The sequence below is a fragment of the Ochlerotatus camptorhynchus genome, unplaced genomic scaffold (assembly GCF_037179485.1).
Source record: "Ochlerotatus camptorhynchus isolate MF236.1 unplaced genomic scaffold, CSIRO-AGI_Acam_v1.1 ptg000756l, whole genome shotgun sequence".
NCBI classification, from domain to species: Eukaryota; Metazoa; Arthropoda; class Insecta; order Diptera; family Culicidae; genus Ochlerotatus; species Ochlerotatus camptorhynchus.
Genome location: NW_027041223.1, coordinates 24,939 through 45,000, shown reverse-complemented (window position 1 = coordinate 45,000; position 20,062 = coordinate 24,939). Strand labels below are relative to the sequence as shown.

The 20,062-nt window shown below is 38.9% G+C and overlaps 1 protein-coding gene across 1 annotated transcript in view; it reads left to right on the top strand.

The window, feature by feature from the left end:
• Positions 1-20,062, top strand: part of LOC135714892 (phosphatidylinositol 3-kinase catalytic subunit type 3-like) — an 82,077-nt gene that overhangs the window by 43,905 nt on the left and 18,110 nt on the right. The window contains exons 4-6 of the mRNA XM_065238304.1: positions 10,465-10,550; positions 10,735-11,101; positions 11,161-11,257. Coding sequence (XP_065094376.1) covers positions 10,465-10,550; positions 10,735-11,101; positions 11,161-11,257 — 550 coding nt within the window. The remainder of the gene's footprint in view (positions 1-10,464; positions 10,551-10,734; positions 11,102-11,160; positions 11,258-20,062) is intronic.

The following is a 20,062-nucleotide window of genomic DNA, read 5'->3' as shown; positions in this document are numbered from 1 at the left end:
AACAATTTAGTCAATATCACGCGAAAGTCTGTCAGTGACAATGACAAATCTCAGCACTGCTCAGCAACATATTCTTGTTTGTGATTCTGTCCAATTTGTAAGGTATCCAAATTACAGTCATTCGTAAATTTATTATTGAATATATGGGCGAATTATCTATTATTGAATAACAATTATTTACGATAATTACATGAAATAAACAAAATATAAACTACAGACAAAACGTGACAACTAAAATCTCAAAAAGGTATTCTCACAAATGTATTAAACGCAACCAGGAATCTGAAAACCATTAGACGCTATAATGATACTCTGCACATGCTAGACGCAAGAAGAGGCCAAAAGGCAAGCGTCCGACACATAAAACCCGCCAAATCCACTCGCAGCCACAATCAACGATTCTACGAATCGCGAGCGCTCACGAATCATAAAACCGCTGACTGCGACACTCTGAAAGCGAAATTGACGGCTCTATGCGTCAAACACCCGCCCTCCAATCTCCTCCCGTATCCAACAAACACAAATCCCCATTACAAACTCCGAAAATCACTCATCTAAAGCAACTTCATGATACACTTTTTCTGCCTATCTTTCTATTAGGCCTATAGACATGCGTTAGCTTCGAAACTTCTAACCAAACTGGGAAATCTATCAGATCACAAAAATTGAAAAAACTTTCAAAGGTATTATTGATGTATCGTATTGTATGCTAATGCCAATTGACTGAATATGCTAAAATAAAATAAAATTTTAATAACATGATATGCAAAATTTACTAGAAGATCATTACTTTATTGGTGAGAAGCTTCTAATAAGCCCTCCCAGTTCCTCTGTATACAGAACAAATCTGATACTATAATAAGAATTGCTCAGTCTGCATGAAGCAGCCGATTTCATCAAGGAAGTTCTATTAACAACCAAGAAAATTATCGTTTGAGGTATACTGAAGCATTAAGAAGGTGATACATGTGTCACTATAGGAAATAATCATCGTTGCAAATATAAAGAAATTAAACATAACCCTTTGCTTCAGTACCGTCAACCTTCATGTCCATGAGGAGGGATCGACGGCTCAGAAGATTGTTGTGCTGAAAACACCAACGTAGATGGGGTCGATGTATGTCGAATCAGTGTTTCCACAAGTGCATACAAGTGCATCAGCATAGCACTAATCACTTTCGGGGGCGACCCCGGCGTAGTGGTTAGCATCCATGCCTCTCACGCCAAAGTCTCAAGTTCAAATCTCACCCCCGGACAAGTCACGAATGGCCCAAGAGTGTTAAAGTGACTATAATAAAAAAAAAAAAAAAAAAAAAATAATCTTTTTCGGGGGATATCGGGGCACTTCACTCGCGCACTTTCGGATCAACAACGAAAATCTTAATTGAATGCAATACCCTGCCGTTCTACGCATATCAGTCCCATGTTTCAAAAGTTGCTTCTGAGAAAATCGCGAATAATGTTTCGAATCATTTCTGCTCATTGGAAGAAATATACGTTAAAATAAGTTACCGCATTATTCACATTACAACAGCATCAATATGTTTTAGTGAAAACTACAGAAATTACCTTCAAAGAAAACAGTTAAGCCTATTTTATACGAACAATATTTAATGGGACTGTTATGTTTAGAAATTTGCAATGAAGTAGGATATTCTACGCATGTTAGTCCCACTAGGAACTGTTACTTTCAGTGTTGCTTTGATGGCTACGTTGCGTTTGACGTCTTTAATCTTGTGCTTGCATGAGCGTGCTTGCGTTCTCCGCGAAGTTTTTTAAGATCCTGGATAGTTTGTATAGCTTTCCATCATTAAATTATACCAACTATAAATTTGTTGACATTGCTACTTCTATAAAACTATTAAAGGTATGGGCATTTCAAGCAACTAATGATGAATGCACTATTTAGAACATAAACTTCTTAACGTCTTGTTCTACTTAGCAAGAATAACGTAGGCCTAAATGAGATTGTGCTTAATCATTTTGAGTCCAACCATAGCTTTATGGTGGCTGACATGCTGTGGACAAAAGATCAATACGTTACACGTAGAATGACGTTACACGATCGTTGACCGTGGGCTTCGATGATTTCAAGAAATACTTTGGATGAGTTGACATGCACATGCAAATTTCTTCCGTACGGAGTCGACCTTTATGCTGCGTAATATCATATTATAAAAGGGGCTTTTCATGAAACACGTAGACACTATAGGGGGAGTGTGAGGGTGGAGAGTGTCTAAGTAAGTGTCTAATAAGGCATTGTTTGAAATTATAAACTGGTGTTTTAATATGAAATCCCGTTTTTCTAAATATTTATCAACATAAAATAAAACTTCCACTTCCTAAAATGGTTCATACCGTTTCTTTTGATTATATAAATCCTGTTTCAAAAATTTGTGTACACAAATAGATTCGTTAATGATAGATTCAGTCAAGATAATCTTTGTGGGACAGTTATGCGTAGAATTTCAACATGGGACAATTAGGCTTGATATTGTTTTATACAAACCCAGAACAAATGATACGTTTTTCTATTTTCATTCCAAAGTCTACCTAAACGAGTACTGCTTTATGAACAAAAGTGAAAAACGTCCATAAGTAACATGGGACAGATATGCGTAGAACGGCAGACGACCGGACAACAGGACAGAAAAAGGGATGTATCGCTTCCGACGGTATATTTTGTACTATCTATATTTACAATTGTCTCCTCTATCCTACCTATTTAAAATGTACTTCGTGACCACTACAAGTGGACATCAGTGTGTAGCGCATGCGAGCAGCTTCCTCTTTCTTCTCTTATCAACTAGATTAGGGTGATACCGTTTTAGTTTTAGATTCGTTTCAATTTATAGAATTATGATTTAACTTTAACTTTATCTATGGGATTTAGTTAGTTAATTTAGGTTAAGTAGGTTTAAGTTCATTTAGCATTAATTTAGTTTAAGTTTAGTTTAACATCAATGATTCCGGCCACCTTGCACTAACTTGGTTGGTTCAACACTGCTTGCAAATTCTAATCATAATCTCTCTCCTGATATCCGCCAAAGTGGGGCGCACGGGGCGAGATGAAACACCAAACAATTTTGTTTTCCGTACACCATTCGAGGATTTGCTTCCGATCAGCTTCGTTGGTCTTGATCATCTGGTAAATTCTATGCAGCTCGTTAGCTGCACCCTTGAAAGCGGTGCCGTTGTCGCTGTGGATTTCGGTCATCCTTCCACGGCGAGTGACGAAACGGCGGAGAGCGGCTAGGACAGCCGGCGTAGATAGATCGGATACAAGCTCGATGTGAACGGCACGAGTGGCGAACACACAAATATGGCGATATATGCCTTCGTTGGTGCCCGATTGCGGATCGGCGACTTGATGTACACGGGGCCGCAGTAGTCGATCCCGCATAAGGCGAATGGTCTTGTCGGAGTAACTCTTGATGTGGGCAAGTCGGTGATGATCTGCTGCACCAGGACGGGTTTGCTTGTGTGGCACTGGTGGTACGTACGGCGAACAAGGTTTCGACCACCGATGATCCAGAACTTCTGGCGAATCGTGGCGAGCATCAGCTGGGGACCAGCGTGAGGCAGCGTCTTGTGGTAGTGATCGGCCAACATATTGGATAGCAGATGCTTTGATGAGAGGACGATCGGGTGTTTAGCATCTTCGGAAACTGCGGCGTTGCCGAGTCTTCCACCAACTCGAATCAAGCCTTCTTTGCTTACTCTTGGATTGAGCCACTTCAGTGGTGATGACGACGGTACTCGTTCTCCAGCAAGAAGATTGGAGAATTCCTCGCAGAACGTTTCCCGCTGAGCCAAACGAGCTAAAGCAAGATCTGCTTCACGTAGGTTGGCAGTGGTTATGGTTACGAATAATTCGATAGTGTTTTTCTTGATGGTTGCCTTCAAGGCACGGAAGTACCGCATCCAGTATGCGATGGATCGGTGAAGCTTATTGAAGCTGGAATATCTATTGAACAGTTGATCGGAAAATCTTGCATCAAGAGTAGACAGCATGGCTACTCAGGTTCTCGTTTCGGACATTCAAAGCGGATCAAGGATGACTTACGGGCCAGTCAGATGGTAACTTGGATAACCACTCCGGACCACTCCACCAGAGCACGTGGTCTTTGATGTCAACTGGATTAATGCCACGGGAGAGAGGATCAGCTTGGTTGGATACTCCGGAAACGTGTTTTCAGTGATAGGATTCTGTTGTTTCCTGGATCTTGGCGACCCGATCACCGACGAACGTTTTCCACCGGGATGGCGATGGCCCGCATCGGGATGGCGAAAGCCCGCTGAAGTTTTCTTCTGGACTGATTCATCCACTGTCCTGCATTGGTTGGAGTAACCAATGCAGGACAGTGGATGAATCAGTCCAGAAGAAAACTTCAGCGGGCTTTTGTATGGAATGTACCACCTTCTCGTGTAGCTTCAACGACAATACTGCTGCGCACAACTCCAGACGTGCGATAGTGTGTGATTTGGCCAACGGAGTCACCTTTGACTTGGACGTCAGATGAGTCCGAGAGTGGAAACGGATTGGTCGTCTTGCAGGTCATGGTACGGCGCGAATGCTAGATCTTCTTTGGGAATATCGGCTAGTACTTCAGGCGAGTTTGAAGGCCATTTCTTCAGCGGAAAGCCTGCTGCTGAAAGCATGGCGGACATTTCTTGGTGAATGCGGATGGCGGAATCAACATTGTCGGCACCAGACAGGAAGTCATCTACATAAAAATCCTTCTGGGCTACCGCGGCTGCGGCTGGATAGTTCTCGGCTGCGTCTTGCGCAATCTGAACGATAGTGGGGGTTGCCAGGAATGGAGAGGATGCAAAACCATACGTTACTGTTTGCAGCGATTGATTGGTCTGGGCTGGGACGCCAGAGGATAAGTTGATACCGCCGGAAGAGGTAGTGCAGCAGAATTTGCCGATACATTTTTTCAACGTAAGCGACGAATGCGATTTGGTAGATGTGGAATCTGATGTGGATCGACAGTAGATCTTCTTGAACGACGGGTCCAACTAGTTGAAGGTCGTTCACGGAGAATCCAGATGACGTCTTGCACGACGCATCGAACACAACTCGAACCTTTGTGGTGGTGCTGGATTCTTTGAACACCGGATGGTGTGGGAGGTAGCAGTGCGGCTGGCTTTCATCTACTGGATCCAGGAGTTTCACCATGTGATTCAGGCGCTCGTATTCATCCATGAAGCGACAGTAGGCCTCTTTGGTGGTTGGATCTCGCTCAAGTCGTTTTTCGAGGTTCAGGAAGCGGCGCTCGGCGATCAAACGGGATTGACCGAGATTGACGAGTGGATCGTGGGTGAGTGGCAAGGAAACGATATAACGACCTGGCGAATCGCGAATGGTGGTAGTGGCATACAGTTTTACAGAGATTTTCTTCTGCCGTAAATTTGGAACAGGGTTCAACGGCTTGTAACTCCCAGAACTTCTGGAGGGCTTGTTCCAGATTACGGTCCACAGTAGTGAGGTGACAAACACGTGGAACTTCAGGTGATAAGATGGATACCTTCCCGGAAACAGTCCATCCGAAAGAGGTCTCGACGAACACAGGTTGCTCATCGCCGCAGGAAATCTTACTGCCAGTGTGCAGTTCGTGGCACACTTCTCAACCGACAATCAGGTCAATGTCGGCTGGAACGAGGAAGCTTGGATCAGCTAACGGAACTTCAGGAAACTTCCACGAGGAAACATTAATTGGCATGGTTGGCAAGCAGACTGTGGGTTCTTCAGGATGAGGAACTCGAGCGTGGTACTGTACGAACGCAGCGTGGATTTAGTTATTTATTTGTCGTCAATCAGTGTAGACCGTTTTACAATTGTTGTCTTAAGAGCTATGTTTACAATTCTGGCTTTGTTTATATTTGTTTATAATATGTCTTGAGAACAAGCTAAAAAAAAACTTCTGGCTGACGTTATGCGAGGAATTAAAATATTGCTTTAATTTGGTTTTTGTCATTGTAAAGTCAATGTTATCGCAGTGCTTATTATATGTGTCCATCATTTGGTTAAGGGGTCCAAATTCGGCATAATTCGTACGATAACGATTTGTAGCAAATATATTTCTATTTCGTAAATGCCTAGATGGTGTAAATAAATTTAAGGATGACAATAGTTCTATTGAATCAATGCGATGTGATACGATATCATTTACGAATGAAATCATAGCAAATTCACGACGCTCTTTTAATGTTTGGATATTTATGAGCATACACCGAGCTGTGAAAGATGGCAGAAGAAATACAGTCCGACCTAACTTGCGGAGTGCATTACAATAGAAACTGCTTTTGAACGGACTCTATTCTTTCTTCGTGTGTGATTCAAAAAGGATACCAAACTATGCTGCAATATTCTAATATCGACCTTACATAAGCAATGTACAATCGTATACGGATCTTGAAAGTTATAATAGAAACGTTGTATGAAACCAAGCATGTTGTTAGCTCTGTTAATAATTGTGTTATAATGATCTGTGCAAGTAAGTTTTGAGTCCAAAATAACACCTAGATCCCACTTTTCTACGATCTGGTTTCCTAAAGTGATTGTTATATCGGGTAGGACTCGTTTTCTTACAAATGGTAATTGAGTTACATTTTTTTATACTTAATTGTAGCAGGCTTTTTTGGCACCAAGTATGGAATATCTGTATTTCCTCTTTGAATGTGATGATGTCTTTGGCATCTTTTATTTCCAAAAAAAGTTTAATGTCGTCAGCATAGATTAAACCTTTCAATTTCTTAGTAATGAAAGATATGTCATTGACGAAGAGAATAAATAAAAGCGGTCCTAAATGGGAGCCTTGAGGAACTCCAGAAGTGACATCAACGGGATTTGATGTCTTTCCTTTGTATTTTACTATTTGATGGCGGTCAGTTAAATAGAATTCAAGCCACTTGAGGAGTGCGTAATGAATTCCCATTTTTTGAAGTTTAAAAAGAAGCATGGGTATGTCAATTCGATCAAACACTTTGCTGAAATCTGTATACAACACTTCTACATGGTTTCCGTTATCCATTGCATTCAAGGAATAATTAACTAATTCGAGCAAATTCGTAGTTGTTGAACGGCCTTTAAAGAAGCCATGTTGCATAGTAGTTATTCTGTTTTTAATTTGAAGAAAGAGTTTTTCATTCACAATCGCCTCGAAAAGTTTCGGAATGCAAGAGATTATAGCTATACCACGATAATTACGTATGTCGGATTTTTTGCCCGATTTAAAGATAGGCACTAAAAACGAGTTTTTCCATATTTTAGGGAAGTTTCCGGATTCCAGTGACATATTGAAAATCCAAAATAATGGAGCAGTAAGTTCAGTTGCTAAAGCTTTCATAAAAACTGGCGGAACACCGTCAGGGCCAGGACCTTTAGATGCATCTAAATTGTTTAAACCCTTTAAGATATCATGAACCTTGATTTGACTTACGCTGATGTCACTTGAAAATTCTGGATAAGATTCAAAATATTCACGGTCACGGTCCTCTTCTGAAAACGTAGTATAGATTTCTTGGAAGAAATTTGCAAACAAATTGCATATATCTTCCGAGTTCTCACCTACCCTATCGTCCAAATGCATCTTTGATGGAAAATTATCAGATTTTAATTTGGTTTTCACATAATTGAAGAATTTCCTAGGACAAGATTTTATTTGAAGTTCAGTTTTTAAATTGTACTCCTCAAATGCCATATTCACGGCTAAATTTAACTGATCGCAAATGTCTAAATAGTATGCCAATTTAATTAATTTTTTTTTTTTTTTCCTTTATTATAGAGATTTTTAGCCATAGGCTAGCTCATCTCTTATTTAATTTAATAGCAGCAGTCAACTTGCGCTTGATCTGCTTCGACGTTTCACCGATTCCAGACATGGCGATGTCTACATTCGTATGTCGGATATTGAGTGTGTTCGCAAGCTTCTTCGTGATGAAACTGCTCATCGATCCTGAATCTGGGAGTGCACGCGCGGAAAACTCTTTGCCATTCTGGTCCACAACTAGGAGGTTAACCGTTTCCAACAGGACCGTGGATTGTCACGACTGTACCGACAAGCTCACTTGGGGGTTCGGATTTACTGATCCGGGGGTTTCGACGGCAGTCGACGTGGATGGATTCGGTTGTCGGGGTGGCTGACCAGATATGACAACTGGAGTGGATTGTACCTTCGGGGCTGCAATTTCGTGTAGCAGTGTATGGTGTTTCTGGTGACAGGTTCGGCAATCGTACTTTTATGTACAATTCCTACTTTGGTGTCCAGAGCGGAAGCAATTCCAGCATAGGCGCTTCTGAGATACCAGTTCTCGTCGCTGGCGAACGGAAATCTTGGAAAACGCTGGACACTGGAACAGTAAGTGGTTCTCTGGACAGGCGCTACAGTACGGAGCGGAGTTCTTGGATTCGGTCGTGGCGGAATTGGATACCATCTTGAATGGCTTCTTCTGGATCGGATTGGAACCGGCCACCTTGGCTTGCCCGGGTTGATACGAACGATGCTGCAGATCGGTAACAACGGACTTCAGTATTCGAACCCTTTGGTATAGGAAATCAACTAACTGCTCGTAGGTGACATCATCACTGCTACTGGTCTTCTCCTCCCAGGCTCGGAGGGCCGTAGGATCCAGTTTGTAGCATAGCATGTTGATCAACGGTGTGTCCCAGTGGACTACAGGTTCGTTCAGCTTCGCTAAAGCCTTGATTTGTTAGTTGTTATTTGAAGGAAGGCATCCAGTCGTAGGTTTGGAAATTGCAACTATTGTTTACCCCTACCACGATATGTGCTCCTGTCATCGTCGACTTGACGATCTCGAGGGGAAGTCGACGATGACAGGAGCACATATCGTGGTAGGGGTAAACAATAGTTGCAATTTCCAAACCTACGACTGGATGCCTTCCTTCAAATAACAACTGAAGTGCGGTAAAAAATCGGTAGAACCGTTTCAAACACACAGTTGATACTTGGGGGGGGGGGACACCCCTCACCATCCTTCTCCAAAGGGGGAGTTTGGTAAAGAGAGATGTAAAAACCGATTTGTACCTTCCTTAAAAGTTGTCCTAGCTCGCTATTCTAATATCTATATACAATCTTCACACTGCCGTACTCTAACGGAACTATCAACTCTATGCTTTCATCTACTCCATCTATCGTATAAAAATTACCACTACAGTCTGTTATTTGAAATTAGCATCTTCAACTATGTAAATCGTTGACTTCACGTAGAAGTAATACTAAAAACATATAGTCAAAGTATCAATCAGTAGTCGAAATACGCGTATCTGTCAAAAAATAAGCAATTATAACGGAATTTAAAGGAAATTATAACATAACTTAAAGGAAATTATAACATAATTTAAAGGAAATTATAACATAATTCAAAGGAAATTTGTACTCAACACTACTAAAAAATACCATATAACCAAGAAAGACTTAATTTTTCTCTGTAACTATGTTGCAGACTTCATTTCTGTCAGAAGTGACGTTTCCGTGCTATAATTTATTGAAAAAGCCAAAAATGCCAATACGTAATACTCTGCTGATCCTACTTCCTGATTGAAGTTTGGATATACCAATGCCGAGAACAGACAATGAACATCTCCAGGAATTCTTCTGACCAAAACTGATCCCACGTCGTAAAACATAATATGTTCCATCTTTAATACGATAACAGTATTATCTCAGGTTTCCGATTTATTGAATACGGTGGTTTAGTATTAGGTTGAGATGCCCTTTGCCTAGTCTTAGTTAGCAATAAGAACTATAGTGGAAAAAGAGGAAAGGGAAAATGGAGGAACAAGTATTAGAATAAAATTCTACCATTAATTGAAAAGGGCCTATCAGCTTTTGTAAACAATTTTTTTAAGCCCTTTCCTCGCAAATCAAATGACTGCCATATGTAAATGATCTGCCTTGTAAAATTAGCCATGACACCGGCCATCTGCGGACCCCATGAATCAAATCCTTAATGATCTACTTTTGATTCAATTACAGTTTTATGACCACCTCATTCCATATGGCATCACAATTATGCATCTTTCATCTATGTAAAGATACAGGTCCTAGTCCTGGTTGCAGTTACAATGTTATGCCAATGCCCAGAGAAAAATCATACAACAATTTGTAGACTAACATGAAATTAATGGTTCAGTACACGGTAGCCGCAAAATACTCAATAATGACTATAAAGTACGCATTTTTTTAGGGAAAATGGGACTACCCATTAAATGAGTAAAATTTTACCCATCAATGAGTAATTGTTACTACATAAGTGAGTAACAACTATTCGATAATTCGAACTTTTCACATTCGGATTAATGGGATTCGAGATGATGGCGTTCGGGGAAATGTTGCACAATCCCCCTACGTACGACAAAGTAGCACAGAACTCCTTCTATATAAATGAACTTTAAAATTAGCGATAATCGTTTTAATACCACGTTAACGTTTTTAGGACAATTTAGTCGAACGGAAACATCATCGCTTGTCGCGATCAGCTAGATCGGGTTTATCTGATCGGGATGCAAAACCTACGGCAAGGTCAGTTGTCAGTTAGTACATTTATTAATTAATTTATTTGTCAATATCAAAAGGTTCAATTCAACTCCAATGATGGTTTGATTTTGAGCCCATTGAACCTGTTGATGTTGACAATAAAAAAATCCGTAACCCATCTTGTCCCACCTTTCCCTACACATGATTGCAATGTTACAATTAATTTCAGTGTACGTGATTTACTGCATTCCATCGTTCACCGATATTCTCCAACATCCATTTTAAGTAGCGAAGAACAGGATTTGATATGGAAGTATCGCTTTTATCTGAGCACTCAAAAAAAAGCATTAACCAAGTTTTTGAAATGTATTAATTGGGAGACAGGCACAGAAGTCCGACAAGCGTTGGCTCTACTGGCTAAATGGGCGCCCATGGATGTGGAAGATGCGTTAGAACTATTGAACTCATCGTTCAACCATCCAACAGTAAGACGTTATGCGATATCAAGGTTGGACCAAGCAATGGATGACGATTTATTGCTATATCTACTTCAACTCGTACAGGCGCTTAAATATGAACATTTTGAAGACATTATCGTAAGTTTTAGTTTGTTGATTTCTTGAATATTATAAAACCTGTTCGTTTGTCATTACAGAACTCTCACAATAATCTCTCGTTAGATAAAGAAATACTGAAACCAGTTGAAGATAACCATGTGGAAACCAATTTAGAAGTATTTAATGAATCTGATGGTGAGTAATTCCGACTGCATCATTATACGTATAAATTATGCCTGTTGATAGTGAAAAAAAAACAGAAATGCAAATGTAAAAAAGGTACATTAATCAAGGGGCAAGGATCAGTTCAAAATACCGGAGGTCTTTCCTCCTTAAGCCACTAAGGGGCTATCCATAAAACATGTTTTTTTTTAGGGAGGGAATGGTTTGGGACCTCAAACAGCCTAGTCAGCAAAAGCAAGGTATTACCAAGCCGAAGACTGCGGGTTCCCTGGGTAGATTGAGGACTGTATCGAAAATAAGTTGTAAACAATCTTTACAACTTATTTTTGATATAAAAATATTTTAAAATGAGAAAAGTCTTACATTTTTTGTCTCATGTCCTTCTTAAACCCTGGTAGGGTAGGACCCAGAAAAGACGAACACCCTTATATTTTCCTATATTTTTAAAAACTGCGCATACCTACCCTTAAATAATGATCCTTAGATGGAACGTTTCAAAAAATGATTTAGAAATACATAGGGTTTTTGATCTAATTTCCGTCCTACTAAGCACAACCCGCGCTTTATTTTTCTTTTCTGAACGAGTTTAAACAAAAAATGGAATATTTCTATCAAAGATGACTTGCAAATTTATTCACCTTTCCATACGTACCGTTGGATTTGATAAAGAGTCACAAATTGTTGAGATATTGTCTAAAATCTAACACTGCTTCTTGATTCTAAATTCGTTCTACGAGTTTCAATTCCGTCCTAACGCATTGAAACGCCATTAGATTTTCTTCGTCCTACGGATAAACGTAGAAAAAGGGGATTCGCTAGGAGCGCTTCTTTTGTTTTGAGAACAATGAGCGTAAATATTCATATAATGCGCTCTAACAGGATTTATGTTGTAGCTAATGAACTAACGCATCGGAACAAACCCATTATTGATTTGTGCACGGTGAAATCATTGATATTATTGATCTTTTCTGATCGATAGAACGGAAATGGGCGATTACGACGAAGTAGCGCTCTACCCTATTCAATAACAACCGAGAAATTGATGAAAATATACCGAACGAAAAAAAACCTCTCTTTGTAAGAAGAATTTGCTATTGGCCATCTAATGATAACAGTGCTGCTTGTGGCAAATAGGAGAGCTAGAAAAATAAAGCTTCATAATTTTGTACGGCGAGGTATGGGAGAATATTTTTAAATTGATTTTATTTTATGAATAAAGTATTTTTATTAATTTGGTTATGCATACGCGGTTAGAAAAGTTAAAATCTATAGATCTAAACGAAAACTAAACAAAAAATAAACAGTTAAATTTATACTATCGGGTTTTCACAGCAGCAATACAAAAATAACAATTTTTATTTTTCGATAATAATTGCTTTTTAAGATTTCTCTTCTATACCTCACCGTGCAACATTTTGAAACCATCATCATTTTTCTATTTCTCCTATCCTCAACGCTATCGTTAGATCGCCAATAATCAATATCCCTTTTTTTTTTGTTTTGTCTGTTACCACTTTCAATTAATGTTTCAACTTGGCGCAGGTATTTTATTTTGATAAACTAAGGAATTCCTAATTGTAATTGTAATTGTAATTGTTCAGTGCATACCTAGGCTGTGCCTTCCGCTAAGAATGCTTATCTAGGGACCAACCCCCTAGTCTATACACCTACTGTCCTTCCCGTTGCACTCGTCAGCTCGTGCGATACTCTAGACACACATGGGTGGTCGTATCCGGGTCCTCCCCTGGGTAGGCTCGTGACCGTCCAGGTTCTGGTACATTAACTTATCTATATGCATGGTAATTATACTTTTAAAACTCACCTTTTGATTATAATGTCGAAAATGCTGAAACTATTTATTTAAAGGTTAGCGATCCATATAAGGTGTGTGCTGCGACAGAGTAGTAATTGAAGGAAATGAGGTTCTGATGTGAAGTATAGGTAATTCTAAAATAGGTAAATCAATTAATCATTAGCTGCTAACAGTTACTAATAAATGGGTACGATAAATCACTCATCAATGAGTTTTGTCACTCCCACTGAAAAATGGGCAAAACCTTAATCATAAATGGATATTCGATTCCTACCGTGTATTTAAAGTAAAGTTAGGATCTTATCAAGCAAGCACACACCTTTTACGATTCTTATCCTACTTACGGTTTCCTGCACATACGTCTTTTCCTAGATACAAGCTTCGTCCAGTATACATTGGCTGTCTCCAACCGGCATGATCCTTTCTGTCTGCTTCCTCTTGCCGGTGCAAGTTTAATTCTTCTTTTCTTGTTCGAATTTTCTCGCTACTTTTCTCCTATTGATTTTCTGGTCGTATTCCCATTTGTCCTCAGGCAGTTAATATTAGTACATGATAAGAAGAAAGAAAGAAACAGAACAAGTTAAGTGTGAGCCGCATGCATTGGTTACTTATTTGGGTCATGGTGTTGTCTTCCCTATTTATTTGCCTCTATTCGCTCTCATATCGCAACGTTTAACTCACCCCCTTCCCTCACACTATTATGGTCGGAAAAGAGAACCCATATTTAGTAATCTATCGCGAACTGCGATGCAGAAGATATTAATAGCAAACTAATCTGGAACTGGTCTAAGACATATAACCCAGTGAGTATTGACACATCACACTGTTGTGAATGAGCACGGACGCGAGATTTACTAGAGTATTAAATGCAAAACGCAAATTCAAAATAAAACTTGACAAGACATCGTCAATCCCCTTATTCTTGGGCAGGGTCTGACGATGTGAATCTGATTTTGATCAGTAAACGGGCCCCATATTGTACATTTTCTCACTATGAACCTGTCATTTCCAGCCTATCTGAACTATTTAATAAATGAAAACCAAACATGGGTTACGCTTCCCCTAAGCGGGCCCTCCGCATCCTATCTCCGTCTTATCTCAAATGCCAATGGTTTGAATGTATCAATATATACATTGGAAATGACGTTCAATCAAATAAACCCATACCCCACTCACTTGGCCAGGCTTCAGAATCGTCCAGTGGGCAGTACGCTCTACACTCCAAGTTCCCTTTCTTTCAAATTCACCCCAAATTTGATATTTTACCCTTTTGAGTGTTGATTAATCACAATGAAACATTGTGACAGAGCACGGACTGGAGGTTACTAGAGTATTAAATAATCTAGGTCCTATTTAGGATTATATCTGAAAAATCCAAATATGGCCAACGCCCACCAACTAAGGAATTCCTAATTCTTAAAAACTCAAAAACATCATACAAGAACAAATTCTGCTATAGGTGCACGTCTTCCCCCACAGGGGTGCTCATTAGGGTGTCAATGAAAATCGACATCGATACTAATGTAATCGATCTTTCCTTTACGGATTCCTTTTGAACTGCGACTGGGGAAAAAATAATTTCTGTAGACGTAAAAATGTCATTGCTTTTCAGCTGCTTAAGAAGTAAACTTCACAAAAAAAAACAAATAAAAAACTATTCTTTTAGGTTCTTTTACAATCCTAGATTATGATCTTCTTATACATTTTGGACAGTGTGACAAAAAAGGTTTTTCTCAATTTTTGTACACATCGTACAATATATTTTTGAAGTTGTTTCACTTGTGAGTTTAGTGAAAAACGTCTGGGCTGGTGGGACTCTGATGTTTATTTATTTATTTATTTATTTATTTATTTGTCGTCAAGCGGTGTAGACCGTCTTACAGTTTTTGTCTCAAGTGCTATTTTACAATTCTGGCTTTGTTTATATTTGTTTATAATATGTCTTGAGAACAAGCTAAAAAAAAACTTCTGGCTGACGTTATGCGAGGAATTAAAATATTGCTTTAATTTGGTTTTTGTCATTGTAAAGTCAATGTTATCGCAGTGCTTATTATATGTGTCCATCATTTGGTTAAGGGGTCCAAATTCGGCATAATTCGTACGATAACGATTTGTAGCAAATATATTTCTATTTCGTAAATGCCTAGATGGTGTAAATAAATTTAAGGATGACAATAGTTCTATTGAATCAATGCGATGTGATACGATATCATTTACGAATGAAATCATAGCAAATTCACGACGCTCTTTTAATGTTTGGATATTTATGAGCATACACCGAGCTGTGAAAGATGGCAGAAGAAATACAGTCCGACCTAACTTGCGGAGTGCATTACAATAGAAACTGCTTTTGAACGGACTCTATTCTTTCTTCGTGTGTGATTCAAAAAGGATACCAAACTATGCTGCAATATTCTAATATCGACCTTACATAAACAATGTACAATGTTTTTATCGTATACGGATCTTGAAAGTTATAATAGAAACGTTGTATGAAACCAAGCATGTTGTTAGCTCTGTTAATAATTGTGTTATAATGATCTGTGCAAGTAAGTTTTGAGTCCAAAATAACACGTAGATCCCTGAGTCTATCACACTTTTCTACGATCTGGTTTCCTAAAGTGATTGTTATATCGGGTAGGACTCGTTTTCTTACAAATGGTAATTGAGTTACATTTTTTTTTATCTTAATTGTAGTAGGCTTTTATGACACCAAGTATGGAATATCTGTATTTCCTCTTTGAATGTGATGATGTCTTTGGCATCTTTTATTTCCAAAAAAAGTTTAATGTCGTCAGCATAGATTAAACCTTTCAATTTCTTAGTAATGAAAGATATGTCATTGACGAAGAGAATAAATAACAGCGGACCTAAATGCGAGCCTAAAGGAACACCTGAAGCGACATCAACGGGATTTGATATCTTTCCTTTGTATTTTACTATTTGATGGCGTTCAGTTAAATATGATTCAAGCCACTTGAGGAGTGCGTAATGAATTCCCATTTTTTGAAGTTTAAAAAGAAGCATGGGTCATGTCAATTCGATCAAACGCTTAGCTGAAATTTGTACATGCACTGAAACAAAGACTACACACTAAGATTATTTTGCCGAGGTCTGTGAAGTTTTGCCGGGGTCTCGACGGCAGAACGTTCGGTGGGCGGTTCGGTGATTTTTCACAGTTTTCCTGTACTTTTCAACGAATATCTATGAAAAATCACAGAGGATCTGTGAAGGGTCGCCGAACTGTTTGCCGAGCGTTCGGCTGTTGAGATTTCGGTGGGGTTTCGCGGATTTCGGTGGAATAATCTTAGTGTGTACGATTCTGTAGGTAGATTAGAGATTTCAGTTATTTATTAAAGAAACTTCAATTAGAGAATTCAGAAAGTTAATTAACATAAGAGATAGGACGTGGGGGGTCCGCTTAGGGAGGTGACTAGCCTTTGAAGTTGTATAATAAATCTTCCTATTTAGTGTATTTGTTAATTACAGGCAATGTCAATAGCGAAAGTCATATCTTCAACCAGACGCTTACGAACAAGTGAAATTTTAGGAAAGATGTGTAAAATATGTTGATAGGTTTGAAATAAGAATTAGGATTGTTGTGCTTTAGTTTTCGGTAAGGTATGATGTGTCAACAAAACCCTTTTGAGCAAATTTTCAAACATCAAATTGATTGAGTGATTTATTGAAAGACATTGCGTTGCGAAAATTGACAAGTCATACATCTAACATAGTAGTAGTAGCAGTGTCGCATAATCTTATCACAATTGCTGCAAATAGTGCTGGAGGGGTCAGCAGGGCTGAATACGGATCAAAACTAACATAACTACTAACACTAAAATGATATCGGAACTAACACTTATCCATTGCACTTTTAGTTATATATTAGTTTTATTTTTCTATTAAGTCATCTATGCTACTTTCTATTGTTTGGATCAAGTACAACTAATACTAATCTACCTTTATATATGATTTGCTCCCTTTTAACCCATTATCTTTATGAATGGCGAATCATATGACGTGAGACACGTACAAGCTGGAACTCAAAGAATTACTTCGAACAGGATATCAAACAAATTCAGGACCAATCCAAATGAGACCAGAAACCAACCAAGCATCGGGGTGTTATATACTCGGAGAGGTATTTGATAAATAATCAAAAAGTGGTAAGTTAAAATCATAGTGGAGCCAAGGATCATGAGAGGTAATTGTCTATAGTTCATTAATTAGTAGAAATCTCGATAACTTTTTCAAGGGAGCGTATCAGCTTTTGTAGGCGGTACCTTTGGTCGTCGATTTGGCGTAACTGGTGGCTCGCCCACGCATGCTAGCACTATCATCAGATAGGGAAATTTTCCTCTACCTGCTAGTGGTGTTGATAGGCGTGTGCGAGCTGCCGGTTGCGCCGGATCGACGATCGGATGCATTGTTTGCAGGAGATGGTGCTTCCCTTTGAAAAAGTAATCGAGAAACAATAATATTATCCTGTAATTGATATTACTATTTTTATATATCAATGAAATTAGTCAAGACAGAGTAACAGAACGAGTTTAAAAACAGATGGAAAGTACAATAGACACAAGTTGACACAATAAACAAGACAAGTGCGGGTTAATACATAAGACAAAATGACAAAATAAGTGACGACAGAACAAGACTGGGATAAAAATCAACCTTTTAAAGAAACAAGAATGCGCAATTATATTATCAAAACTATTTGGATCAGCACAAAAACAACAGTGACCAAACGGGCACCATAGCCTAGGAACGTATGTGTGTTGATTTAAAATAGAGGCTCATAGAAGCAAAATTTATCAATAAAAGGGGTCCAGTGTAATCACTGTGATCACTACAAAAAAAAAAAAAAAACTACGTTTAATGCCATCATTTCAGTATAATTGACTATAAATATAAACAAAGTTAATACCATTCTGTCAAAACTACTGCGCATACTTCAACGGCATAGTAGTTTTGATAGAAAAAATAGTAAAATTAAATGAATTTCGTTTCTGCACAAATCTATTGGTGGGAGTATTTAATTTAAACTATCAATATAGTAATTTTGCCTATGGCTTTTGTTTCTGTGTGGTTTCTGTTATCCATTGCATTCATGGAATAATTAATTAATTCGAGCAAATTCGTAGTTGTTGAACGGCCTTTAAAGAAGCCATGCCAAGCCTTGATTTGACTTACGCTGATGTCACTTGAAAATTCTGGATACGATTCAAAATATTCACGGTGACGGTCCTCTTCTGAAAACATAGTATAGATTTCTTGGAAGAAATTTGCAAACAAATTGCATATATCATCCGAGTTTTCACCTACCCTATCGTCCAAATGCATCTTTGATGGAAAAATATCAAATTTTAATTCCGCATACGTTGCGGAACTAGCAGCCATATTCTACGCAGTAGAACAAATTGCCTCACTACCATCTGATCACTATTTTATTTTTACAGATAGCCTTAGCTCGTTGGAGGCTATACCATCAATGAGGCCGATGAAGCACTCCTCGTATTTCCTGACCGAAATCCGAGCTAAATTGAGTACTTTATCTAACTGCTCCTATACTATCACCTTAGTTTGGGTCCCATTCTCATTGGGTAATGAGAAAGCGGACTCGCTAGCTAAGGTGGGCGCTATGGAAGGCGATATTTTTGATCGACAAATCGCCTTTGCGTCAGCACGTCCTCACCAACTGGCAACAAAAATGGAATGAGAGTGATCTGGGAAGATGGTTACATTCTATTCTCCCACAGGTATCGAACAAGCCATGGTTCAAAGGATTGGACATGAGCCGTGACTTTATACGTGTCATATCAAGGCTCATGTCCAATCACTACTCGTTAGACTCGCATTTCTTCCGAATCGGGCTCGCAGGCAGCAATTTGTGCGCTTGTGGTAGTGGCTATCACGATATCGACCACGTGCTTTGGTCATGCACCCTCCATTGTGTTGCTAGATCCGAGTTATCCGCATCCCTCAGGGCCCGAGGAAAACAACCTATGCGGCCCGTTAGAGCCATCTTGGCGAGCCGAGAACTCGACTATTGCAATTTAATTTATGTGTTTTTAAAACGGATAGATCTGAGGATTTAGTAGATAGTGTCATTCCTCAAGTTGTTAGCTGCCCATCGGTGTACCCCCATGTTTGTCTTTTTCATCAGTTGGTCGCTTAGTTCTAGATCAAGAGCACATTGCTCTCCAAACCTTATGTTCTCAATCCCTACCCTGCCATCCATTTGTTACGATTTGTTACCCCTAACTTCGAGATAGCCGCGAGTAATCGGCCCCCGCTTTACTAACGTTAGTTTTAAGAAATTTTGTAATCTAAACAATGAATATCGGCTCCGCAAAGCTACGGCAAATGAGCCTGGAAAAATAAACGCACTTAAAAAAAAGAAATAATAGCAATTCCACGATAATTTCGAATGTCTGGTTTTGCGTCTGATTTGAAAATAGGTACCGTAAAACGGAGTATCTTTGATAGTATAATGTAAAGATTAAATTTACTCGCTGTACTTTTTCCAAATTAGAAACATTGGTTCCATATTGTAGCTTAAAGCATTTCCGTTGATATGGTGTATATTTTTTTATGTAGTAGGGGAAGTGACGGCTTCGGCATGCCAGACTATTTTCGGCAACCCAAATTGAAACACTATTTTCACTGGATTTTCTTACGAAAACACTTCGCTGAATGCATGCAAACGATTCTTTATGCTTTCAGCTTCAATTTGACTATATTTTTACCACTGAGAAAAAGCAATCTAGCAAGGTTTTCTTGAAATGCAACACACGCACGTCAAATTGTAGCTGATTTCGAGTTGCCGATAATAGAACAGCAGATTAACATGCAGTTCAAATGGAACGGTTGCCGAAGAAAAACTGGTTGCCTACAATACTCGCTCTCACTAGAGAAGATTGGAGCTTTGTAAAAGCGTTTCAAAACAGTTTTTGACAATTCTTTCGACTGAAATTGTTAGAGCAGCTGGCAGCAAAAGATTG